Below are 25,855 nucleotides of genomic sequence, written 5' to 3'. Positions count from 1 at the left end.
CAAAACCCTTTTTTATCTTTGCCTTATTCTACTAAAACATCATCTCAATTCAACGCCATATTTGTAGAAATCTCTACCAATCGAGATTTCTTTTGCTTCTGTAAGTTTACCCTTCGCTGAAAATATACTAATCAATAAATCATTTTAGTTTTCTTTTTATCTTGTTTTTTTTTTATTCTGTGACCAAAGAGATGATTGTTTCACTTGTTATGAAAGGCATCAGTCATGTCGATTAGTAACTAAAATGGAGACTTTGAGGTTTGAGCATAGGGACGGAATATAAAAGCGTTAATAAATTAGATTGTAGTACTATGATATGATCAACAAAAGGCCTGACATCATCAACTACATGAGAGTTAAAACAACACAAATCTTCACACTCACATGAATGAATGAAACTGAAAATTAAAGTCCGTCAAAATTCACTCTTCTTTGCTTTACACGGAAACTCAAAATAAAATGTTACATTACTTCCTCGAATGATTTTCGGCTGCACCCGTTTGTATATTAATCATCTTCACTAGTTTGTCTTATACTAAATTAGTTTCGTTATCAATACCACCGGCAAACCATGAAAATGATCCTGCTGGCTACAGAGTAAAGTTTTGAATCCAACCAAAGGTTCAAAACACCTTGGCCAAAAGGGGCATCAGTTAAGATTCTTGTGGTGTGGCGCTTTACTGGAGTCTCTTCTTTCAATTTATTGAACTGTGCATCTATCTTTTTCTTTGTTTTCTTCGGCACTCGAAACAATCAGTACATGTAGGTTTATTTCTACTGGAGTAACTAGCTTGGAGGTTGCTTGGAGGTATTTTCAAGTCTTTTACAAGGATTTCACGTAGCTTTTCATTCTCCTGCATAAGTTCCTCAATGACTTGCTGATGTTTCAATACCTGGAAACATGGGAACTTTTTTGGTGAAGTAGAAGTTAAATGAACCAAAAGATGAGCAACGTTTTATTGGTTAGGCAGATCATAAAAATTATGCATGTTGAGAAAAGCTGCTCTGGAAAAAAGAGCAGAGCAGATAGCCAAGTAACAAAACTCAGCAACTTGTCATATGGTCAATAACAAATTCATTAAAGCAAAGATTAGCAGCTCCAATGACACTTAATTACTAAACTGGGTTAATACTGTAAGGGAATAAAAAAATCCATGGACAAACTACAACTTCTGAAACTTGAGATCACATGAAAACTGCTTTTTGCTAGCATTTTATGGAGTTCCTCCAATGAATAATCAAAATTCTCCAAGGGAACAATAACATCATCCCATTAAATTGATTTGAACATCAGTTAAAAAGTACTTGAGAATGTAAAACATTACCATCTGAAGCAAGTTGTTTTCAGAACGCAAACGCCTTGTCTACAAAAGTAAAATCAACAAGTCAGAACCTGTTTGCACATTCAGGCGTGACATACAAAACAAATACACCAACAATCAAGCTTATGACCAACTTCCACAATATTTAAGATATTATGGAAAAATTCTAGACCAAGGAGAGCTTTGTCAAGGATTCCAGTTGGTACAGTTGTACAGAGACAACCCATAAAATGTAAATATACACTTTGAGCACTCTTTAAACCATTGGTACAATGGCAATATTAACTGATTACAACTAGCAACTACACTTATTTGATAGACAGAAAAATAACCAACTGAAAACTACTAAGCAAGCAGAGCAACAGATTTATACAACTATACATACCACTTCATTTATGTCAGTGCGCTCTTCCTTTAAAACTGGATTTTGTAGAAAACTACTGAGAACTTTTTCGGTTCTGCCAAAAGATGTGTCAACTGGAGTACTTTCATATGCTATCTTTTCAAATGTTGACCCTTTATCCATATTTCCGTAGCCGGGAAGCACAGAGGTGGGCTCTGGAATTTTACCACTCAACTGCATTATATCTCCCATTGGGTTTTGATTTGATGGTTCATTTGTCAATCCCATGCCACTTTGCAAAGACATTGGGAGGACACCTTGACCAACAGACAGATTGGGAGACATTCCAAACTTCATCGCCAAATTTGTCACTGCTTGCTATTAGATTTACATTCCAAATTTCAGAGGCAAGAATAAAAAACTGTAACAGTTAATATATATGTCACAAGATAAAATGATACATACCACAAGACAGGATTGAACTTGATGTATTGCACTAGGCTTCACAGCAAGGCCTACCATGCAAAGACCAAATTTAGCCATCAAATAAATAGACTGTTTATTTCTATGATTGATGGAGCATTAATGAGGGTGAATAAGGAGGTACTGGTATTGTGGTGACAGTTTCTTCACATCAAGAAAAAGAAAAAAAGAAAAAAAAAAAAAGGAGAAGGGGGAAAAACCACCAAAATAATGTTTTTCCCCCTCTTCTTTTGTAAGCTATCCCTATGAAGATTTTATATATTATCCATCCTTCATTAGCAGCAACCTCGAAGCATGAAATGAATTTGCAATGGACAAATAACCATTATATTTTACAGGGAATATATAAAGTAAGTCTCTACATGTTAGTATATTAACTTAAGAGTATTTATTTCTTTAAAACATTAAGTAAATGACATACCGACTCCAAAACCATGGCCAAATCCAACTCCACATCCAATGCCTGCTTGAATGTTCTTAGCGCCCACCTTCCTTAGCTGAAGCATGAGAAATGATAAATAAGTGGACTTTTCACATTAAATAACCAAAATAGTGAAAAAAAGAAATAATAACAAAAGAAGCAAAAGCACATATAAATTACTTACAGCATCATTTACTTGTCTGCTGACACCAGAAAAAGCACCAGTTGCTCCTCTTGTTGCACTCATAACTTGGTTCACCATTGGAATTGCACCTGGAACACAATATAAATAATACTTTGTACGTTAGTAAACTATCACCTACCAATGTAGACGTCAGAATTGGTAAAATCCTGCTCAACTATATCACTTTTTTAAGAAAGAAAGAACAGATTAATTCACCTAACACCATGCAATATCAGTACATTAAATGCATATAATCATATAATGTCTTAATATGTGACCAAAGAGCATATACATTAATAGCATGAAGTACATGTTAAAATGTTAAGAGCATATGTTAACACCATAAAGTGCCCAAGTTTGATTATATCAATATATCAAAAAATGCATTTCTTTATTTCCTTGTAAACAAATTGATAGCTATAATCAAAATTTTTGCTTTTAGTGACCTTATGGGGCACAAGTTAAGCTTCCCTTAACATTAAAAGAAACTAGGAAAATGTATAAGAAAGGATTTAAAAAAGATACAGTATGGACCAGACCACATTGAAGATTTAAACTCTAAAGATGTAAACTCAATCCATATGGGAAATATATATATCTCACTAAATTAAAACATGAGTGCTAGTAAATAAATAATTCTACAATTGAAGGATACATGCCAATCTAACGGAGAAAAAAAATAAAAAATAGGAGAGCCAAGAAGCACGAAAAATGATAGATTATCCAAATTTGAAATGTAGTGCACATGGCTGGAAATGATCCAAATTTAAGAAGCAAGTAAAATGATAATTTAACCAGATTACATCAGTTTCGCTATTTGCAGCAAGAAAAATTGCCAAAAGCACCAGAGGAACAAGACGATTGCAATAAGAAACATTGCTTAAGATCACAACAGCAGACATGGTTGCCTACTATCATTAACCCGTTCTATAGCCTAATGTACAACCATGAAAATATTTTGCAAGTAGGAAGGACAACAAAAGGAAATCCTTGGACCAGCTCAATAGATGAATAATGAATCAATGGTGAATTACTATCTTGGCAACAGTAACATACGAAATTAGGGATGACCAAGAAGGACTGCTAACTTGGACCATTCTCATTGCTGTAGATATCTACTAGTTTGCAAACTATTCAAACTTATTATGCCTGATTATAAAACTCCATATGACATAAAGTTCAATGTCTCTCGCTAACTTAATATGTTCATTGTGTTTAAGAAAGAAATTGAATTTACAAAAGCATCATTTGCCGGGTTACCCAACCTTCAAGTGTTAACATAATTGAAAAATCGACTCAATTTCAAGGTTTCGTCATTGACACTATTGCCAATTCATCAATAGTAGTATTATAACCTTGCCCTGTTCCCTTCTTCTCGGCATCACTTGGAATAATGAAATATTAAGCTATAATACTCGAACAAAATTTACACTAACCAAACGCAATAGCACATAAAAAATCAATTTCAAAATAACTCAAGAATTTTGATAGATATAGGCTATAACAAATAAGTAACTAAAAACAAAGTGACAGAAAATGATGCATACATGGTTTCTTAGCAAGAGATTGTTGATGGGTTTCTCCACTCTTGGGCTTAAATAAACCTCCCAAGTCATTCTTTCAAACAAAAACAAGATTCAGATACAGAAACTTAAATATTGCACATATTTAGAGTTTGAGTAATTGGGATTGTACCAAGATTTATAGGGCTACCATATCCGATTCCAACACCACAACCGATGCCAAAGCCAGTAAAAATTTGAAACACTTTGAAAGTAAACGGATTGTCCATTCGAATTCCTTGAAAAGCCTTTCTCTGATTGGTCACCGCCATACTATTGCTATTGCTCTCCATTTTCTGTGTCACGAAGCTAAAGTATTTACTCTGTCTTTTGTTTCGTTATGAACTAATTCTGAATCAAAACACTGGAGCTGTATGTAGCAATGTACTTTTATTGCCACGTAAGCAAAATATTGACTATGTTTATTTTGGGTCAGTATCTAACTTAGAAGATGTACCTAATTTCCCAACAGAATGTCAATTTTCAAGAGTCTGGGCTATATGTAACCCCACTCAAGCCCAGCCAAATTTATTTATGAAAATCCCATAGTTGGAAGACGATAATAAATAATTAAACCAAAATTATAACTCTAATTTGTTAAAACCAAAGTATTGACTATTGAAAAACCCCCTCAGAGATAACAAAGTATTAACTAGAAAAATGAAAACCAATTTCCCTTAAGTCAACACACTCAAAGAAAGGAAGGGTAATCACGTAATTTTGTGAGATAAAAATATATGAACCCATCATATTCAATAGAAACAAGGACAATTGAATAGGTTCGCACATGAAAAAAAATCATAACCCTTGGATCAATCCAAAGAAACCTTGATCTATGGGCAATATAATTTTTTACCAAATTAAAAAAAAAAAAAAAATTCTCTTCTCCTTTCTTTCTTCTCTCCTTTTCACTTCCTCTTTCTTTTTTCATATTTCAATAAACAATAATATTATACAAAATATTTTTACAAAAATATTCATGCAAAATGATGCGATAAGAAATAAATAGTAAAAATACAAAATCAAACTTTGTATATTTGTTATTCCATTCATTTTTAAACCTTATACTTCACATGTAAATTTTTATAAGATAGATTTTATATGAATAATAAAACTCATCATTCACTTTCTTTTTCTTTTCCCTTCCATTCTTTCTTTTCTCCTTTTCCTTTCCTTTCCTTTCCTTTCCCTTTCCTTTTCCTTTTCCTTTTCTTTTTCTTCTATTTTCTTCCCATGTCTCTTCTTCTACGCTTAGTACGCTAGAAGTCGCGATGCCAGCACAACCCGCAAGTTGGACTGGCGACGTTGCAACCTCTAGCCAAGAGTTGGGTTAGTTGTGGCGCCACCAACCAAGCTTGCAGCTAGAGGCAGCTTCACAGCTAGCCAACTTGCGACTGTGACTGTGACACCGACAACCTCTATCTCTTCTCGTACACAATTTTTTTTGTTGAATGTTATGTTTTGTGGGTTTTTGGTTTTCGAGTTTATGTTTTGTGGATTTTCAGTGGCCGGAGCATTTGAGATTTCTTTTTCAAAAACGGGTATTGTGGGATTGTTGTTGGATATGGTGTTGTGCGGGTTTGTGAAAAAAAAAATTGTATATGAATTTTGTCAGAGGATTTACAATCATTTAATCAGTATGTATGTATTTAATAAGCATTTCTTTGGTTTTAACGTGCTCTTTTATTGTTAAGTTTACTTCGACTTTTACTCTTATTGTTCTTAGCAAAAAACACAGCAGTTGAATTGTCACAATACAATCTTATCGGCCTAGAGATAGACTCAACAACTCCAAGCTTATGAATGAAATTTCTCACCATATATCCTATGTAGTAGCCTCAAAACTGAAAATAAACTTAGGTTCCATGGTAGAAGTGGGAATAAAAGATTGTTTGACACTTTTCCAAGATATAGCACCATATTTAGATGTTGATTTCCGAGAATCAACACAACTAATGAAATTTGAGTCTGAATATCTAACAGCCTTCAAATGTCAGATCGTCTATATGTAAGCACAAAATTTTTAGCCCCTTGAAGATACCTCATTACCTGCTTTGCTGCTCTCCAATGATATAAACCTTGATTGTTTTTATATCTTCCTAACATTGCAACTACAAAAACAATGTAAGTCTAATGCAGACTTGAGCATATATTAGACTTCCAACAGCTGATATCTTCCTAACCCTCAAAATTATAAAGCAATACGAAAATGAAGGCTTTTTTTTTTTTTTTTTTTTGTTGGCTTTGCAAATTTTAAAACCCAAGGAACCAAATAAATCTTGGGGGGTTAATGGTATCACTCCAATACTTGTAAGTTTTTGAATTTTTTTTCAGAAAATTACAAGTAAAATATGGTAAAAGCCGAAACTAGCTCTTACTCATAAAATAAAACTACAAATAAAGGACAATTTGCTCTTTACCTTTAAAAAAATATTACTAGTATACCTTGTAAAAAAAATTTATCCATTCAATATTTTCGGAAAGTAATCCTCAATCAAGTCGTTCCAATTTGAAACGATCTCGTTTCATGACATCGTTCATGGTTCTACCCAAAACAAAGCAAGCATCTAGTTGAGTTGAAACTTAAGTAAAGAAGGAATGAACGTTCCAGCAAGTCGTTCCAAACATCTGAAGACTTATCCAAAAAGGATAACACACATCTGCGAGTTGGACATCATTTGTGATCTAAGAAGGAATGACCAAGAAGAAGGACCATTCTTTCATCCCATTCCACATGAACGACTTTGTTCTATCATCTCATTCATAGCTTTGGAATCTTGACACTCTTTGTGATGTGAAGAGGAATGCATGTTCGATGAGAGGTATTCCCGTTCCATGAGAAGAATGCTCATTCTAAGCTAAAATCAAGATTTGCACTTATAATTTTTTGAGCTTAAGTCAAGGTTGCGGAAACTTCAAAGCAAACAAGAACAACCTCAATGAACGCCCATTCTCAGAATTATTCAAGCCGTTCTGGGAAGGAACGATACTATTCTAGGAAACTGTTCAAGATTTTGGAATTTCTAAACATCAAGAGATACAAGATGGAACGCTTATTCACAATTAGTTGTGGCCAGATGGCAAACCCTTTAGCCACTTGGGTTAGCTATACCCAAAATGTATTGTGTTCAAGTCACATGAGAGATACCTATTACATTTGTGCAATTACCTTGGTCTATTGGGCTTATAGAATGTTTCACAATCCTAAGGATTAGATAGACTCTAATGTAAGTGGGGATACCTTTTATATATATATATATATATATATATATATATAATGGGGTTACTGGTAAAATTAATGGAGGTTAAAATTATTTCCATTAACTTATTTGATTGTCCACTTGTGTGAAGGCCTTTTTGGGCTTTTGGCCCAAACTTAAAAGACGTTGCGCATCAAAGCCTTTTTCGCGGGTAAAATTAAAAATCCGGTTGAATTTTACCGTTTTATGTCCACCACTAATTTCGTGGGTAATCTGGGTATCCCCTGAGAAATAATATCGTCACAAAATCTGCATAGTCATTACAAAGCATCAATGGCCGTGGCCTCTTCATCTCCTCCGTTCTTGAACTTTTCTCTTTTACCTTCTTCTTCATCTCATCTTCATAATAGAGCGCTTCACTTTTCGCAAAGCTATTCGTGGTTTAATTTTCGAACCAGAACCAGAACCAAACCAATTCATGTATCAAGCACTAAAGCTGAAGGGGATGTTAGGAAAGAGGATATTGTCATTGTCGGTGCTGGGATTGCTGGACTTGCTACTGCAGTATCTCTACAAAGGTCAGATTACATAATAACCATTAAATAAAACGTTGCTTAATCTGAGCTAACTTTTGTATGGCCATTTGTTTGAAGTGAAAGAAATTATGGAATTGCCATGCTTTAATCTTTCTTCCTTGAAATAATTATTTGCAATGCTTAATTGGCGAATTCTAAATCATTAGGCTTGGAGTTGGGTCATTGGTGCTTGAGCAAGCAGATTCACTTCGAACTGGAGGAACTTCTCTCACCCTTTTCAAGAATGGATGGCGTGTTTTAGATGCAATCGGAGTTGGAAGTGACCTCAGGAGCCAATTCCTAGAAATTCAAGGGTATATCTTGTTTCCCTCATAGACTTCTTGAACTAAGATATATAAAATTACCTTCTTCTTCTCTTAATGCATCATTTATTACCACCGAGTTCTGGGATCAGCGGTGCAGGATGGCAATAAAGTCCGAAGATGGAAGGGAGATGCGTTCCTTCAAGTTCAAAGATGAAGATGAAAGGTAATCCATGAAGTGATCATCCTATATACTGTCCCAATCATTTATATTATCTTTAATTGTTCCATCAGTGGTGCAGCCAAGAGGTCCGAGCGGTGGAAAGGAGAATTCTTTTGGAGACTCTTGCCAATCAACTGCCTCCAGAGTCGGTCCATTTTTCTTCAAAACTGGCTAAGATAGAAACATGTGCAAACGGCGGCACTCTTTTGGAGCTAGTGAACGGGACTCAATTACATGCAAAGGTTACATAGATATTATGTCAATTTCCCGGTTAAATTTTATTGTTCAGAATATCTTGATCTCTAATTTGAGTTCTTGTCATGTTTCTACAGATAGTTATTGGGTGCGATGGGATTCGTTCTCCTATAGCTAAGTGGATGGGATTCTCTGAGCCTAATTATGTAGGTCATTGTGCTTACCGTGGGCTCGCATATTATCCCAGTGGGCAGCCATTTGAACCAAAAGTTAATTACATCTATGGAAGAGGATTGCGTGCCGGATATGTTCCTGTTTCTCCTACAAAAGTTTACTGGTTTATCTGCTTCAACAACCCATCTCCAGGTCTTGCACTTGCTCTGTATGAGTTAATCTGAATTCATTCATCTAGTGCAAAACATTAACAAGTCATTCTTACATCCTCTAATCCATTATCTTTGCCTAAAATAATGCTATATGAAATCAAATATATGAAACAATTAAATTTATTGATCCCTCTGACTTCAATATCGTAATGTGGTTTCTAGTAGTATGTATTAGATAAAAGTAACTCAAAGTTACTGCATTATCTTCAGAACCTATTGCTACATCGCACAAACTTTCTAGTTCTACTAAATTGTTTTAACAATCTAAGACGTCTCTCATTGCAGGTCTGAAAATTACTGATCCAATTATGTTGAAGAAGCAAGCTAAAGACCTAGTCAGGAACTGGCCAGTGGAGCTGTTGGACATTATAGATCTTACCCCAGATGAGACAATAATCAGAACTCCCCTTGTAGACCGTTGGTTGTGGCCATCAATAAGCCCTCCTGCTTCAAGAGGAAGAGTTGTGCTGGTAGGAGATGCCTGGCACCCAATGACTCCAAATCTAGGGCAAGGCGCTTGTTGTGCACTGGAGGATGCAGTAGTTCTTGCAAAAAAACTTGCAAATACAACCAAGTGTACATCTGCATCCGTGGAAGATGCTCTCAGATCATATGAAAGTGAAAGATGGCCTCGTATCTTTCCATTGACCATACGTGCAAATCTTGTTGGATCACTTCTGCAATGGGAAAACCCAGTTGTGTGTTCTGTTAGGAACAAAATTATCATACCAAAGGTAGTCAGACTTGGACCAGTGTTGGACCATACAAATTTTGATTGTGAACCTCTAATGGAAGGCATAAATGGTTAAGATTTCAGGTCCACAAGCTGTACTTTTCAGGGAAGACTTCAGACATTTATTTACCAACAGTATTAGCTAGTGGAACCCTTTTGGAAAGCAGTTTTTTTCTTTGTATTCCACTGCATAAAGACCTTTATATATTCAACAACACAACATATAATACTGTCTTTATACGTTCATCAACACTACATATAATAATCTTTACAAGTGTGAAATATTAACAGCATAATAGTAGAGTCCGGTACTTGATGCTCTCTAACTCACTAGTTTCATCTAGGAGTAAGTGGTTCTGGGTACCCTGCATTTTTCGGGGAAACTGAAACCTGGAAAGTACAGTGCTGGTTCCAAAAAAAAAAAAAGAACCAAAACCTGAAATGTAGGTTCCGGTTCTTAAATTCAAGGAACTGGAACCTGAAATGCAGGTTCCCGTTCCTTACCCGGGTACTCTGTAAAAAATCAATTACCCCCTATTAGTTTAGAAAATGACAAAAATATCTTAAAAGTTCACTAATACACCCTTAACAAATTAAGAAAACCTATATTTAGTAGTTTTCAACTTTTGATTACTCATTCATTTGTGTTCAATGTGACTCATAAATGCTCTAATCTCTAGGCAACACTTGAATTCAATCAAATTCATCACAATTCACATAAAATTTCTCAATCAAAACAAAAACACAAACAGGTTCCAAGACAGGTACCTGCTTCAGCCTTCAGGTTCTTTTCCTAGGTTTCGGTTCCGAAACTTGTAGGAATTGGAACCAGAACCGCATAGTTTCGGTTCCAATAAAATGGAACCATAACCTACCCACACAGTGTCTGTTCCAGGTAGGTTCCAGTTCCGGTTCCGGTTCCGGTTCTACCCGCAGGTTTCGGTTCTACCCACTACCCATGCTGACCCCTAGACTTTCATCATACAGTGGGAAGCAATGGCTTGTACCAATAATCAGCTAGTAAAAAGACACCTACATAGGAGAGGTTAATGAAACTCATAACTATATCTAGAAAATCATATGCTACACAATGGATGAGTTTATAAAGCTTAATAGTCCCTTGAAGAGTCAAACTATTTATAAGTATTGCTGCCATGCCATGATAAATTTAACATAAAGGAAAACCAGAGACATTACCTGAAGCTCTTGTCTATTCTGACCAGAGAAGTCAGCGAGATAGAGCCATTAGTAGGTGCCTACTGATCTTCAGCTCCGCAATATCAAGAAAAAAACCAACCACCTGCAAAAATGGTGTTGCTCCAATACCTGAACCCTACAGGAACCACTTAAGTGACCGCAGGGTCTGCTACATTGTAAAACAAGTTATCAGTTAACTACCCAGAAAATCTCCACAAAAACAAACCTGTCACTCTATACTGAGTTAGACTTGAGCCAATTTACTTGCCACAACTGATGGCACATGAGTTTGCTCTATGCTAAATGAAATACAACAACTCTATTTCCTATCAACCAAAAATCTTTAGGGCATCAGATTTTAATAGAAATGTATGAACTAAGAAAAATTATAACTGAAAGGCTACAGGCATATATAACTGATCATTTTCTGCAAGAAAAAGAGAGCTTTATTCAGCATTTCAAAACTATAAAACTGTTCATGAGTCAGACTGGAAGTTACATCAATCTATCAAAAAATACATAAGCTAGTGTATTAAAAAATTTTACAATACAAATAAATCATCAATAGTTCATTTTTCCCTACAAGATGATGACCTCATCGACACAAAAGAAAAATCTGTATTTGAATTCTTTTCCTCCATCTTGTCAGTTTTTGACTCACCAGATCCTTGTTGGATCAGAATCTTCCAGCTTCAAGTTTGTTAGCAAACCATTCATGAACCAACAGCAACCATCTCAACCATATATTAAGCTTCACGTCCTTGATTCTGCCAACAGTACAAGACATCGCCTTTATTTAAAACATAAACTACGGCGTGCAATATAAACACATACCAAGTTCACTTTCTTCTAAAAGTCCCTTATAATTATTAAAAATTTACAACCTAAAGTGAAACAGAATTCACTTCCTGCCTTCAAACAAACAAAAAGGGAAAACAGATAGGAAAAAGTAATGAATGACTTGATGAAAACAATTTCAAGCAATCAAATCAAATCAACTGAAAAATTGAACAAATAAGCAAATGTGTTCCCCTGAAGTTTGTAGCTAGAATGGCAAAGAACAAGGGTGTATATAAAAAACTGTCAGAAAAATGTTAATTCTCCTGCAAAAATATCTTCAACATATTACTCAATAAAACCCTAAACCCTAAAAACATATAAAGCTACAAGCCGCCCTCAAGTCTATCAAATCCGATAAACAAAAACTAATAAGTTTTCCAATGCAATCGATTGCTTCGATAAAAAGGACGAATTAAGATAAATTTAAAAAAAGAAAAAAAAATACCGTGGTTGGAGAAGAGCCAGAGAACGATAGCGCAGAAAACAAGAACAATAGGGATGACATGGACCGCGTTCTCCGCAAATCTGAGCCGAGAGCGCTCTCTCTTGGCAGCGTAAGAGAGGGGATTGTATGTTGGGAGATTATGATCTAGCTGTGCGGGTCTCCGACTAAGAGATTTCGATGGTGATGATTTGACGAGCAACTCCTCTATTACACGCGAACTGCTCGACGATCGTAGCATCTTTGTTTTCAATCTTTTTAATGCGCTTTTACCCTTTCTTCCCTTTTATGAAATGGAACAACAATGAACAACCCAATCTAACGGTTGTTGTTTACTTTTTTTTTTTTCAACTTCTGTAATTATAAGCACAAACTTTTTTTTTTTACGAAAATCAACATAATTTAAAAAATTTCTCTCCCAAATAAATACCGTCGGACAGACTTTTGAACATGATTTTGATTTTGATTTATTAAAATCAGTACGCTTTTTAGAGAATAACTTGAATTTATAATAATATCCAATTTGTCAATGTAAAAACTATGGAAAAGAAAATTAATATAAGTATTTTATTATGATTACTATTCAAATTAAGATATTTATTACTCTATAACTTTGTATTCTCGGACAACGAACTCTCAACCTAATTATAAATCCTTTTAATATCTTAGCAAGTTAACTTAAATAAAAATTTATTAATAAATATAAACAGTTTATTAACCCAAGTTCAGTAAGGAAGAACTTCTAAAATATATATATATATCTTGAGCTGCCTTGGTTGGCATTTGAACCCTCACGAGCGGCAAAAACAAAGCGTCTTTTTTCATTGGACAGCGTGTGTTAGATCTGGTACTATGCATTCATCATAGCCGTACATCACCTTCTGTCCACCATATTTGAATTTTGACACTCTTCAACAAGGAAGCTTATAGGCACGCGCCTCTAATGAGCGTGTTCCAATGATTATGTGAACACGAACAAAAGAAGAAGCAATCGGTTTGGTTTGTCGTAATCACTAATCAGTTCGTGTCAAAACTCAAACGCGCTTTCTGGGCATTGAGACCCAGGCTTCATGCAGACGTACACGTAACGTAATTGAAGAGGCTAGGAAACAACCCGCTTCCTTCCTCGACACCTGCCCGTGAGTACAATACTTTTAACTAATAACATGACCAAAATAACCTTAATCCGTACAATTTCTTTGTATTTTTTTATTTTGTAGGTTTTTTACAAGTTTCAAGCATTATACCCTCTCACCAAGAGTTTTCGCACACCCAATAGTTTCAAAAAGTGACAATTATACCCAATTTTTTAACATCATTAAATTTTAAAGGTTAAAAAAACAAAATATTAAATAATCTGAATTGAAATTTTTTTAAAATTTCATTTCCACTTGAAATAATGTCCAAACTCCAAACACCTATTTTCTTTTTCTTTTTTTCTCATCATCTCTTCATTGTATCACCACTTGACACATGTTCAAACATTTGAAGATATATTTTTTCTTTTTTTTTTTCTCATGCATCCAATCTTTACCTCTATGAATGTATTCAAACAAACTCAAACACTCGTCCTCAAACCTATTTGGTAAAGAAGAAAATCATAATAATAAAAAAAATCCAAAAATCTACCACATCTTTTGTTGATGCTGATTTTGACACTAACGACTCACAAGTGCAAAGTGCTAAGCAGACTTAAAAATTATACGTGATATAAAAACATGAAATGAGAGAATGAATGAGAAGCGATTTTTAAAGTGGTTCGGATGCTCAAAAGCGAATCTTACGTCCCCTATTGTTGTATTAATAGATGGGTACAGTTAGGTCGCGCGTGGCGAGTTGAGTTACAATCTAGAGAGAATACAGAGAGAGAGAGAGAGAGAGAGAGAGAGAGAGAGAGAGAGAGAGAGAGAGAGAGAGAGAAGTCTGCAAGTGGGTAGGTGCCGTGTAAGTTCTTCCTTGCATCCCATTGGTTATCTACATGAGAAATATCCTTAAATTGCGCAGTGCTTGGGCAGGTAGATGATCCCTGGCCACTCGCAAGCCTGACGTTCACCTGCTGCACTGACAAAAACCATACCTCTTCCGTTACTGTGCGACGTGGCAACGTTTGGACGACACAAAACCTTCCTGAATCATGATTGGCTCTTGCTAACGAGAGTCCACGTCAGCCTTAACTTTTTAGGCATAACAAAAGTCCCCCAGTTTTTAAGGTTTAAGGATTGAACCTTAAGAACTTCATGATTATGTTGCGACTTGACTTGTCCCGAATGACGTTTGGTCAAGCTGATTGAGTTGCAAAGAGTTCACAGCATACGCCTCTAAGGATAGCATAAGCGACATGAGGTGACCTTCTCCCACAAGTTAAACAACTGGAATCAGGCCCCACTCAGTGTCATACCGACATGCTTTGAATCTCATCTATGGTTTTGCGACCTGAGAATACTTAGCACATTTTTATTGAAAGCAAGGAATCGCATCGTCTCGAAACCGATACGCGGCGAAGAGTGTTTTACCCAAACGACCTCTTCAGATGTTATTCGTTGCGCTTGATAGCTAATATGTTCAATAAAATAATCTTTATTCTGACAGACGTGTCTAGTGCGCAATAAGTGCCAGCCATGCGCATTAAATGCAAGTAATGCTGAAACGACATTCTCTTTCAAAGCATTAAATGCAGATGAGGGCGCATTTAATGTGGAGGAGATAATTAAGCCGTCGTTTGGTTGCTCCAATAAAGGGAAGCATCGATTGGCACTCTCGAAGCGTGGCAATTACTTCTTCTCATGGATTGATGACACGTGGTCACAATCAATGGCAAGAAACGTATCCCGCCCAAGCGTCGCTTGCCTAGGGAAATCAATCATCGCTTCTTCCCCCTATAAAACCTCAGGCTCACCTCAAGCTTTGTCACAAAACTCATACTTTTAGAGAAAGAACAAAGCTCTCATGAAATCAGTCTCCCCTTTTTTCCAGTTGATGCATACCTTTCATTATGATAGGAAGTCCATTCCCCGTAGCCAAGAGGTAAGAAAGATTTCTCCTCACTTTATTTTACTATTTTGTTAATAGCTTGACTTGATGATAGTGGTAGGTATGAACTGTCTGGTAAACTTTCGTGGTGCGTATTTTCAGGCAATGGTGAGAAGAAGACTTTTTCTTTCATAAAGAGTGAAAATCTAGGGCACGAATCCTTGAGGGTTGATTCCCAAGGGGTTTTAGGGTTTTTCTAGGGTTTAAGGAGGGTACATTAGGGTTTCTTTTGCTCTTCCATGTCATTGTACAGAATACTGTACGAAGAATGAGTTATCTCTGTGTGTCACCCTTTTTTCATACCTCAGGAGCAATGGATGCCTCAGCGACCAGAGCAGTCGAGGGGAAGAGCTCACAGGCATTAGATGCCCTAACGGGTCCCGTGTAAGAGATTTTGTCAGTGGCCACCCGAGATGAGATACAAAAGACAGTGGACCAATACACACTTAGTGTGGACGTCTACCAGCATATAATATATATAGCTCGGAATCCCTTAGAGGGAAATGGCCGTGATCTCGGAGGTGATCTTCGAATGTGGGGCGTTGATACCTTTTCACCCCTTCATTAGATCGATCATCGATCACTTCGACGTCGCGCCATTGCAATTGATGCCCAATGCGTATATGATAGCTGTTGCTATGTATAACGCATGTGGCGAGAATGACCTCGGCTAGCTGACAGCGCTGGAGCTCGCATGCTCTTATTATCGAAGAAGAGCAAGAATAAAGACTTTTTTTTTTATCCCTCGAAGCGATCTACGATCGAGGGAGGAATATTTGGTTACCCCAGTAACGTTGGGGCCTATGAAACCAAATTTTTCTTTTTTCAGTATGATGACGTCTGCCAGTTTAGGGAATCGAGTAGGTTTTCCCTTCTTTCACTTTGCAAATTGTTCCTTGTCCTTCAGTCTTTGCTTTCTAACGAACTTTTTCGTCTTATTGCAGGAAATAAGACGTCAGGTTGATGACTCTGACTGACTTCAACCGAATTGTAGCATTCGGTAATCTACCCGAGCAAAGTCATGACGCGAGACTGTTTGTGACTATCGCCAACCTGATGAAATACGGTTTCTTCAATCCCCAAAAGGTCTCTGGAACCGTTAGTCCATAAGTGTCCTAGCACTTAGAATTCCTTTCTTTTGCCTGTAGTGGCCTTTTTTGCTAATCATGCTTTCATGTCGCGACTATGCCACCTAGAGTTCCAAGGCTGATGATAAGGATTAGGGGGTTTATTTTTCCTCGGGTCGCCCCGACTGAGCTAGCCAAGGGGATCCCTGGCGATACCCCTTGAGGAGGGATACAGATAGGTGCGCGAACACCCTTAGAACGACAAGGGGAAGCTTCTCGGCCCGCGGCTGCCAGCGCCCCCAAGCAGAAAACCATGGGCCAAAAAACTAAGAAAAGGAAGCAACTGCAAGCTGAAGAATCAGAGTTTGAGCGCGAGGGCTTAGGGCTGCAACCCAACAGGTCACAACCTTACAAAGCTTTCTACTCGAGGGTGACCTCGAGGCCCGCGCTTGGCATTTCAGTGATCCCTGAGCACTCGCTTAGAGGACAGGGGGAGGCCACAATTGCCTGAATAAGAGTGGGCAAACAACCGGTTGGTGAGATACCAGTTCCTTCGGGGGAAGACACACCTATGTTGGACTCCATGGGATAACTCTTGGAACACTTGCAACCGGTGGTGTATATCCTGCTGGAGTGCCAACTTACTGCGGTTTTTAAGGAGTTCATGGCCTCCCGACCTGTGGACTTGATGGCTATAGCGCTCCAGCTGTAAAGCAAGGAAAGACAGCTCGTTCTTATCGAGGACTTCCCAATATCGGTTGGTTTTCATACCCTTTATGATTTTCAGGAAAATGGAGGTTAACCTTTGTTTATTTTCTCATGCAATCTCTGCTCGCCTTGCATATGGCCCAACAGAAGACCAATCTGGACTCCGCTGGGGGGCTCCACGAGTTGAAGGAAGAGAATACGAAGCTGAAACAAGACTTCGCAACTCTGGACACAGAGGCAAAAACTTATCAAATCCAGGCGAATTAATACTTGGTAGAGAGAAACTCTACCCTTCGCGAAGTAGAGTTCCAGAAGGCTGAGCTCGAGAAGAGAGGCGAAGAGAACAAAGAGCTTCAGAGGACAGTGGCTAGACTCACTAAAGAGTGCGATAAGAAAGAGTAGGACCTGAAGGTAAACTCTAAGCGAGCCATGAAGGTAAAGGAAGAGAGAGCTCAATTGTGGGAAAATTCCAAGAAGCTAAAGAGAGCACCGGAGACAGACCTCGAGTTTTCCCAAGGGTGGGTCGTTTCATTAACTTATCAAATGAAATGGCAAAACCTTGAAATCGAGAGGAAGGCCGTTGACTAGGCGATTCAGGCCATCTACAGCTTACTACCAAGGAACCCAAGGATGGACCTCTCTAACCTCCCGATCGAATATAAAAAAATCCTTACTTCCATGGCTCAAGCTGATGATAACGCCGAGGAGGAAGAGGGACAAGCCTTCTCCAGAGGACGATCAGCTGGAGGAATACGTCCTAAAGGACCCAACAACTGATCGGATGGTTGGCGACTAATCGGGGGATACTTAGGTCGCACCCGCAAGGCCTGGAGGTGGAGACCAGTGATCGGTTTTCCTGCTTCTGTACAACTTTGCTTTTGACTCTATCTTTTTATTACTTAACTCTTTTTCTTTTGGCTGCCCATTGTACTTATTCCCATCACATATATAAAAGAAATATTTTTAGCCATTTGTGATAGCACTCACAATTTCGAGTACTTTACAAGATTAATGTTACATATCCGAATGAGAAACTTGTAAAAACATTGCAACGAACAAGATCATGCAAGACAAATTTGTTTAAGAGAACGATCTTATTTACAAGGGTTACAAGAAAAATTTTTACAAGTAAAGGAAATGAAAAATTACGAGCGAGTTCAAATTTACTGGTAATAGGGGTGAAAATGCTCGGCATTCCCAGCTCGCGGTACTTCAGAATCGTTAAGCCTTTTGAGGTGATACGTTCCTAGTCGTATTACCTTGGCGATGCGATATGGGCCTTCCCAGTTAGGTCCTAGTACCCCCGCACTTGATTCCCTTGTACCGAGAAAGACTTCTTTCATAATCAGGTCGCCGACCTGAAAGTCTCTTCTCTTGACCTTAGAGTCAAAGAACCTTTTCGCACGCTGCTGGTAAGATGCTATCCTTGACTGAGCCTTGTTGCGGTGTTCTTTAACTAGGTCCAGACTTGCACATAAAAGTGCTTCATTGAATAGGTCTCTCTAGAGTGAACCAGTCGCTACTTCCACTAGGATCATAACCTCGCAACCATATGCTAACGAGAAGGGCATTTCTGAAGTGAAGGTTCTCAGAGTTGTTCTATATGCCCATAGAACTTCTAGGAGGTCGTCAACTCAATTACCCTTGGCAGCGCCATGCTTAGCCTTCAGAGTGTGCTTAATGGTCTTGTTGACAGCTTCAACCTAACCATTGGCTTGCGGTCTTACGATTGAGGCGAACTTTTTATGGATCCACAACTCATCGCAAAACTGTTTAAATTCCTCATTGTCGAAAATCTTCCCATTATCAGTGATGAGTGTATGAGCAATTCCATAACGACACACTATATTTTTGAAGACGAAGTCTTTAAGCTTCTTAGTAGTGATCGTGGCCAATGGTTCAGCCTCGACCCACTTGGTGAAGTAATCTACCACGACCACAACATACTTAATGCTTTCTTTTCCGACAGGCATGGGTTCAATAAGATCAATTCCCCATATGGAGAATGGCCAAGGGCTGGTCATTGTTGTCAACTGGTGGAAAGGAGCTCGCAGTATGTTCACGAACCATTGGCACTTGTCACACTTTTTTACAAAATTGAAGTGTCTTCCTAAAGTAGGGGCCAATAGTAGCCTTGGCAGACAATTTTGTTGACGAGGGATCGTGCGACAGTGTGATTATCGCAGATCCCTTCATGTATCTTCCTTATGACATAGTCTGGTTCTTTATCGGTTAAACATTGGAGGAGAGGGGCGCTAAACCCTCATTTGTACAACTGATCTCCTACGACTGTGTAACGAGCAGCTCTAGGGCGTAGGGTTTTTGCCTTAATTTTGTCACTAGGTAGACTCCCATCTCGGAGATACGGAATGATTGGAGTCATCCAGGAAATTGACTCTGTTGTAGCTGTGGTCTACTCGGGCAAGCTGATACTAGGAATCTATATGTACTGAATTGGAATACTTTCCGGCACATCTACGTCTAGCGACGAGGCTATTCTTGCCAAGGCGTCCGCGACAGAGTTACTGTCTCTTGGAAACTGCTTGATCGTGAAGAAGTGCTTGAAAGACTCAAGTGTTACCTTAGCTTTCTTCAGATAGTTGATCATATTTTCTTCATTGGCTTAATATTCTCCCAAGATCTGATTGACAACCAACTAGGAATCGCTGTGAATACTGATCGCGCTTGATCCCATTTCTCTCACTAATTGCAGGCCAGCGAGCAACGCTTCATATTCGGCCTTGTTGTTCATAGCTTGGAACCCAAATCGGAGAATTTCATGGATGCGAGTCCCTTTAGGACTGAGGAGGAGAAGACCTGCCCTGACTCTTTTCCTGTTCGAAGAACCATCAACATAGAGGCTCCAGGTCGATAAGTTCTGAACTATTTTCTAGGTGACTTCGTTGGCTCGCTGCTCGAATTCCTAATTTGGTTGGTACGAGAATTCTGAAATGAAATCAGCAACAACCTGCCCTTTGATGGTTGCTTCCAGTTTGTAATGCAGATCGAACTGACTTAGTTCCATTGCCCATTTGAGTAACTTACCCGAAGCCTCTAGCTTCTGAAGAACTTGCCTGAGTGGGTAGTTGGTCAAAACATGGATTGTGGGGGCATGGAAGTACGGTTACAACTTTCTAGAGGCGATTAGCAGGGCATAAGCTAATCGCTCCATTTCTGGATATTGCATCTTGACATCCAGTAGTTGCTTGCTCGCGTAATACACTGGCCATTGAACTCTGCTTTCTTCCCAAATGAGAGTTGCGCTGATTGCATGCTGAGAGACAGACAGGTACATGAGTAGAATTTCCTTGGGGAAAGGCTTGGATAGGAGAGGTGGTTTTCCAAGGTGTTCTTTTATGTTCTGAAAAGCCTGCTCGCACTCTGGAGTCCATTCGAACTTTTTGTTGGCCTTGAGTATATTAAAAAATGGCAAGCAACGATATGTTGCCCTTGATATGAAGCGATTGAGAGCCGCTATTCTCTCATTTAGACTTTGAACCTGTTTTCGGTTGGTCGGGCTTTTCATATCAAGGAGAGTTTGGATCTTCTCAAGGTTGATTTCTATTCCCCTCTGGTTAACCATATACCCTAGGAACTTTTCCGAGGATACTTTGAATGAGCATTTAAGAGGATTGAGCTTTATTCTGTACCTTCAAAGTACGTTGAACATTTTAGCTAGATATGCTATGTGATCTGAAGCGGCATGCGACTTGACCAACATGTCATCAACATAAACTTCCATCAATTTTCTGATCTGCTTGGAAAACATATGGTTAACTAGCCGTTGGTAAGTTGCCCCAGCATTTTTTAGGGCGAAAGGCATGACCTTGTAACAATATAGCCCCCGATTTATAACGAATGAGGTATGCTCGTCATTCGGCACGTACATTAGAATCTGATTATATCCCTAGTAGGTGTCCATAAAACTCAGTAGTCGTGCCAGAGGTGGCATCGACGAGCTGGTCGATTCTTGGTAAGGGAAAGTTGTCCTTCGAACAAACTTTGTTAAGGTCGGTGAAGTCAACACAAGTTCACCACTTGCCATTGGGCTTCTTTACCAAAATCGGATTTGCAACCCAGCTTGGGTAAAGCCCTTCTCGAATGGACCTGTTCAAAATGAGCTTATTTACCTCGATTTTCAAGGCAACATAATGCTTGGGGTCCATTGCTCTTCTCTTCTGGTGAACCAACTTGACCTCACTGTTAATATTTAGTGCATGACATATGACATTCGGGCTAATCCCAATCATGTCAGCATGAGTCCATGCAAAAACGTGGACATTCTCTCTGAGGAAGCTTGTCAGTCTTTGGCAAGCTGAGGGTTGAGATTACTCCTGATTTTCAACACTCGAGTCGACTCATTTTGATCAACTGATACCTTAGATAGTCCTCGACTGGCCCATTGTGAGGGCACTCTTAGATGCGAGGATCCATGTTATCCTCTATTGGGTCGGGTTGTGGCTCGATCCTACTGATCGCCATTACCTGTTTAGGGATGCCTATTGGCCTTCTTTTTCCCTTGCACACCATCTACACTGCTCTTATGTAGCAGTCGCGAGATTCGTGTTGAGATCCGTTTACTTCCCCTATCTCCGTTGGGGTGGGAAACTTCATTTTCAGATGATAGATGAAGGTGATTGCCTTGAAATTTCTTAGTAGAGGTCGTCCCAAAATTCCATTGAAGGTGAACGGACAGTCTACCAACAAAAATTCCGTCATTTTAGTCACTTCGTTAGTTTCACCCAACGTGACTGGGAGTGAGATCGTTCCCCTAAGAATCAAATGATCCCCGGTAAAACCATAAAGAGGGAAGGAGGCAGGCTTCAAGTCTTCCTCGTCAAGTTGCATTTTCTTGAAAGCTCGCTGAAACAAGATTTCACGGCGCTTCAATTGTCCACCAACATTCTATGGACTTCGCACCGACCTATTTTGGGCACGATTACGAGTGCATCCTCATGAGGATGATGCAATTGCACTGTATCTTTCTTAGAGAAGGCAATCTCCTCCTCCCTGCAAATATTAGCGGGTTGCGACGCCGCGCTCATTACACTCACGGGGTCATAACGGGCTTCCTGAGCATACCTCTCCTGGGCACCTCAAGAATTTCCTACGAGATGTGGTCCTCTGAAGATGATCCTTACACAATATAGTCTCTTGCAACCACGACGCTTATTCCCTAGTTCCTCTTGATCCTTCTCCCAAACGGGAGTCGGGCCGTCAACATACTCTTTGAAGTACCCCGCTTGATGAGGTCTTCGATTGCCTGCTTGAAAGCCCGACACTCATCGGTGTGATGCCCATTATCTCGATGATAACGGTAGTACTTTTTATTGTTTTTGGCTGAGGCAGGATTCTTCATGTGCTCTGGCTCTCCGAGTAGGCTAGCCTCATCTGACTAATCTAGGATGGTCGACACTAAGGCATTCAGAGAAGTGTATTGATTCTTGTCGCGATCGCGATAAGGAACCGGGGCATAAGATTTCTTGGGCTCAAATCGTTGCTTCTTTGCTTTCCGTTAATCGTCATTAGCCTATCTACGATCAGTCCTCCTATTATTCTCCCCCTGGTTGGGAACACTACTCGAGGGACTGGGGTCATGGCGATTGAGAGTGGCCACATAATTTTCAATTTGGAGGTATTTCTCGGTGAGGTTATAGAAGCGGGTGAAGGAAACATCATCCTCGGATTGCAGTTCCTTCCACAAATCTATTTGCGGGCGAACTCCCGCGATAATAAGAGTCTGAACGGACTCTTTGGGAGTATGAGCCACTTTGTGGAATTTCCTATGGAACCTGTCTATGTAAGACTAGGGAGATTCATCCTTCTTCTACCGTATGTTGCTCAGGTAGCTCAACGACATTGGGAACTTCCTGTTCGTCTAGAAGTGTCTCAAGAATGATGAGCTCATTTGATGTCATGAGCTGATTGATCCCGCGGGAAACGGCCTGAACCAGCGCTTGGCATGGGCAGTCAGGGTTACTGCTAAGCAACGACATTTGGCCAAGTCGGAGACTTGGTGGAGTTCCATGAGGTCGTTGAACTCGTACAGGTGATCTTGCAGGTCTGAATTCCCATCAAATGCTTGCATGTCGGGCATTCTGAATTTCGATGGGAGAGGAGCAACTAAAACTGCTGGGGAAAAAGGAGACGCCTCTAGGACCTTCCCACGCACATTCTATTGAGCCTTAAGCTGATCAAATGCTCGTTGTAGTTCTTCAATATGAGGTAGCACTTTCCGTAACTTGGGTTCGACCCTCACGGTGAAAGACCACAAATCGGGCTTTTCCTTAAATCAGTCGGAAGCTCTGGAAAACCTTGACACACGCTGGCTGGAGCCATGCGAAGGTATTGAATGACTTGGGGAATTTTCCCGATCTCCGTAGTGGTCCAAACCAACCCGCGGATGACGGGGATTTCCCGCATAACAATGGTCGAGGTCGTCATTTCGGCGATATTGGGAATCTCACTGCCTTGCACTTTTATGGGAGTGCCCGTGCTACATGGCGTGGGACGGCTCATGCTGCGACATGTTATTGAGTTGCAATGCCACGGGTATTCTACCTGTTGCTCGACCGGTGTTCGCTGGTCCCTCGGAGCCCTTTGATCCACTGTTTACCACTTGCTTTCCCCTACTTTTGCGCACTGCAGTGCGCGCAGTATGGCCTTTCGCCCTTTTCCGCGCTTTTGTGTGACCTGCAGGAGTTTTTGGTGGTGACATCGCTTCATTGGATTCTGGTGGCATGACCTGATCCAAATAGTCCAACCTTTGGCTAATTATTTGGAGAGTATTATCGAACCTCTCCTAGTAACTCATTATGGTTGGGTTGAGCCATGAGCTTGAAGGAATATTCGCCATGATACTCTGTTGGACTGGCGGCACTTCGGGAGAAGTATCATCCTGTACTTGGGGGATTTCCTTGTTGTCAAGGTCGGTTTGCTCAAGTTTGAAAACCTTGAGCCATTTGCTGATTGTTAAGACCGATTAGTTAGAGGTTTCTGATGAAGAGCAGATACTGAATCAAGCCCTCCTTCTAGCGCCAAACTGTTGATATTGATAATGAGTCACACATGCAAAGTACGAAGCAGACTTAGAAATTACACGTGATATCAAAACATGAAATGAGAGAATGAATGAGAAGCGATTTTTAAAGTGGTTCGGATGCTCAAAAGTGAATCCTACGTCTATTGTTGTTGTATTAATAGATGTGTACAGTCAGGTCGCGCATGGCGAGTTGAGTTATAATCTAGAGAGAGAGAGTGTGTGTGTGTGTGTGTCTGTGTGTGTGCGCTGTTTTAGATTAAGATAAGTCAATCCTGTAAATGAGAGGGGAGTCCTCTATTTATAGTGGGAGAATTCAAGGTAATGATTATAAGTCTGCAAGTGGGTAAGTGCCATGCAAGTCCTTCTTTGCATCCCATTGGTTATCTGCAAGAGAAATATCATCAAATTGCGCAAGGCTTAGGTAGGTGGATGATCCTTGGCCACTCGCAAGCCTAGGGTTCACCTGCTACATTGACAAGAACCATACTTTTTTTCGTCACTGTGCGACGTGACAACGTCTGGACGGCAGAAAACCTTCATGAATCCTGATTGGCTCTTGCTGACGAGAGTCCACATCAATCCTAACTTTTTAGACATAACATCTTTGAATTTTGAAAACAACTCAAAGAAAAAGATGAGAGACAAGGGCCTCGAGGGTAAACTAGTTTTTGCATTTGATATTTTTTGTCCTCACTAATTTTTAACAAAATCTATTAAAATTTTTGGGATAATATTAATTAGGGGCAATAATTTTAAGAAAAGAAAAGAGTCCGTAATCACACTAAAAAAAATAATTGTTATGTTATTTCTTATTAATACTAATTAGAAATTGGTCAAATCAATAATATTTGTGAACAGTTTAAAACTTTTAAATAGCCAGTTTTAGTTAAGTTTTAAACTTGTAGTCATTTTTTTTTTTTTTTTTTTTTGAAATAGTTTATCACAAATTGATAATATACTTAAACTTTTTCAAGTATATTTGTCATTTTTTTCGAAATGTTGTATCAAAGATATTTACCCTAAACCTCGCAAAAGATAATTTAATTTCCCCAAGTTTCAAGAATTGTTTGTATACAAAGCAAATTATAATTCAATTTATAGTTGTGGCCACTAAAGCCTTATTTTAAAGAATACCTTTTATATAAATAAAAAATATTTTCATTAATTTGTAATTATAAAAAACAAAATTTTTATTCAAATCTAATAGTACTTTTTAAATTTAATGAAGATACCCTTTATTTTTAAGAAATAGACTTAATATGAGAGAAAATTAATAAATAAAATACATAAAAACTTGTAATTTATTTATTAAAATTAGGATAAAGAGTGAAATTTAAGTTTCTAAATGTGGAGAGTCAAACTCACTCTTTAATTTATATTTAAAAAATAAAAAGTCTATTGAATTCTTGTTTTTATGGATAAACTATTTATAATAAAGTGTTTGAGTCATACAAAAAGTCTTTGGAGATGCTCTTATAGCTTAAGACTTAAAATCCTGGATCATTTATATAAGTATTATCCTCCACCCTAATATCTAGTGATTTATTATAATGATATTTATTATTATTATTATTATTATTAAACACACCCAATAAAAGAAAATGGAATATGTACATTAATAATGGAAATAGTATGCTAC

The 25,855-nt window shown here is 38.7% G+C and overlaps 2 protein-coding genes and 1 long non-coding RNA gene across 4 annotated transcripts; 1 reads left to right on the top strand and 2 right to left on the bottom strand.

Annotated features, from left to right (window-relative positions):
* Nucleotides 1–317: 317 nt before the first annotated feature.
* Nucleotides 318–4,699, bottom strand: LOC116113130. The gene is made up of 7 exons (XM_031399275.1): nucleotides 4,449–4,699; nucleotides 2,754–2,842; nucleotides 2,570–2,645; nucleotides 2,131–2,180; nucleotides 1,708–2,043; nucleotides 1,326–1,364; nucleotides 318–893 (listed from the first exon to the last, which is right to left on the bottom strand). Exons 1-7 carry the CDS (start codon nucleotides 4,606–4,608, stop codon nucleotides 717–719), a joined length of 927 nt encoding a protein of 308 aa, XP_031255135.1. The 5' UTR covers nucleotides 4,609–4,699; the 3' UTR covers nucleotides 318–716.
* A 3,094-nt stretch (nucleotides 4,700–7,793) lies between these two features.
* Nucleotides 7,794–10,155, top strand: LOC116113146 (monooxygenase 2-like). Of its 2 annotated transcripts, XM_031399298.1 has the most exons (6): nucleotides 7,794–8,093; nucleotides 8,258–8,404; nucleotides 8,514–8,579; nucleotides 8,656–8,818; nucleotides 8,909–9,137; nucleotides 9,443–10,155. In XM_031399298.1, exons 1-6 carry the CDS (start codon nucleotides 7,849–7,851, stop codon nucleotides 9,964–9,966), a joined length of 1,374 nt encoding a protein of 457 aa, XP_031255158.1. In that variant the 5' UTR covers nucleotides 7,794–7,848; the 3' UTR covers nucleotides 9,967–10,155. The 2 variants fall into 2 exon arrangements, with proteins under 2 accessions (XP_031255158.1, XP_031255159.1); XM_031399299.1 differs by lacking the exon at nucleotides 7,794–8,093 and having other exon boundaries at nucleotides 8,264–8,404; nucleotides 8,506–8,579; nucleotides 9,443–10,154.
* LOC116113148 lies at nucleotides 9,702–11,197 on the bottom strand. Its single transcript, XR_004125377.1, has 3 exons — nucleotides 11,088–11,197; nucleotides 10,659–10,922; nucleotides 9,702–9,834 (listed from the first exon to the last, which is right to left on the bottom strand). It is a non-coding gene; the product is annotated as an uncharacterized LOC116113148 (long non-coding RNA).
* Nucleotides 11,198–25,855: the final 14,658 nt, after the last annotated feature.

Source organism: Pistacia vera, unplaced genomic scaffold (assembly GCF_008641045.1).
Source record: "Pistacia vera cultivar Batoury unplaced genomic scaffold, PisVer_v2 Contig673, whole genome shotgun sequence".
NCBI lineage: Eukaryota > Viridiplantae > Streptophyta > Magnoliopsida > Sapindales > Anacardiaceae > Pistacia > Pistacia vera.
This window is presented reverse-complemented; position numbering and strand designations above follow the sequence as displayed.

What these genes read in the sequence shown, in the direction of transcription:
- LOC116113146 (XM_031399298.1), top strand. Translation starts at nt 7,849, where the DNA reads ATGGCCGTGGCCTCTTCATCTCCTCCGTTCTTGAACTTTTCTCTTTTA. An exon ending in GGACTCAATTACATGCAAAG is followed by an intron (nt 8,819 to 8,908) that starts GTTACATAGATA and finishes ATGTTTCTACAG; the next exon opens with ATAGTTATTGGGTGCGATGG. An exon ending in CTTCAACAACCCATCTCCAG is followed by an intron (nt 9,138 to 9,442) that starts GTCTTGCACTTG and finishes CTCTCATTGCAG; the next exon opens with GTCTGAAAATTACTGATCCA.
- LOC116113130 (XM_031399275.1), bottom strand. Translation starts at nt 4,608, where the DNA reads ATGGAGAGCAATAGCAATAGTATGGCGGTGACCAATCAGAGAAAGGCT. An exon ending in TGGTAGCCCTATAAATCTTG is followed by an intron (nt 2,843 to 4,448) that starts GTACAATCCCAA and finishes ATTGTGTTCCAG; the next exon opens with GTGCAATTCCAATGGTGAAC. An exon ending in AAAACAACTTGCTTCAGATG is followed by an intron (nt 894 to 1,325) that starts GTAATGTTTTAC and finishes CCATGTTTCCAG; the next exon opens with GTATTGAAACATCAGCAAGT.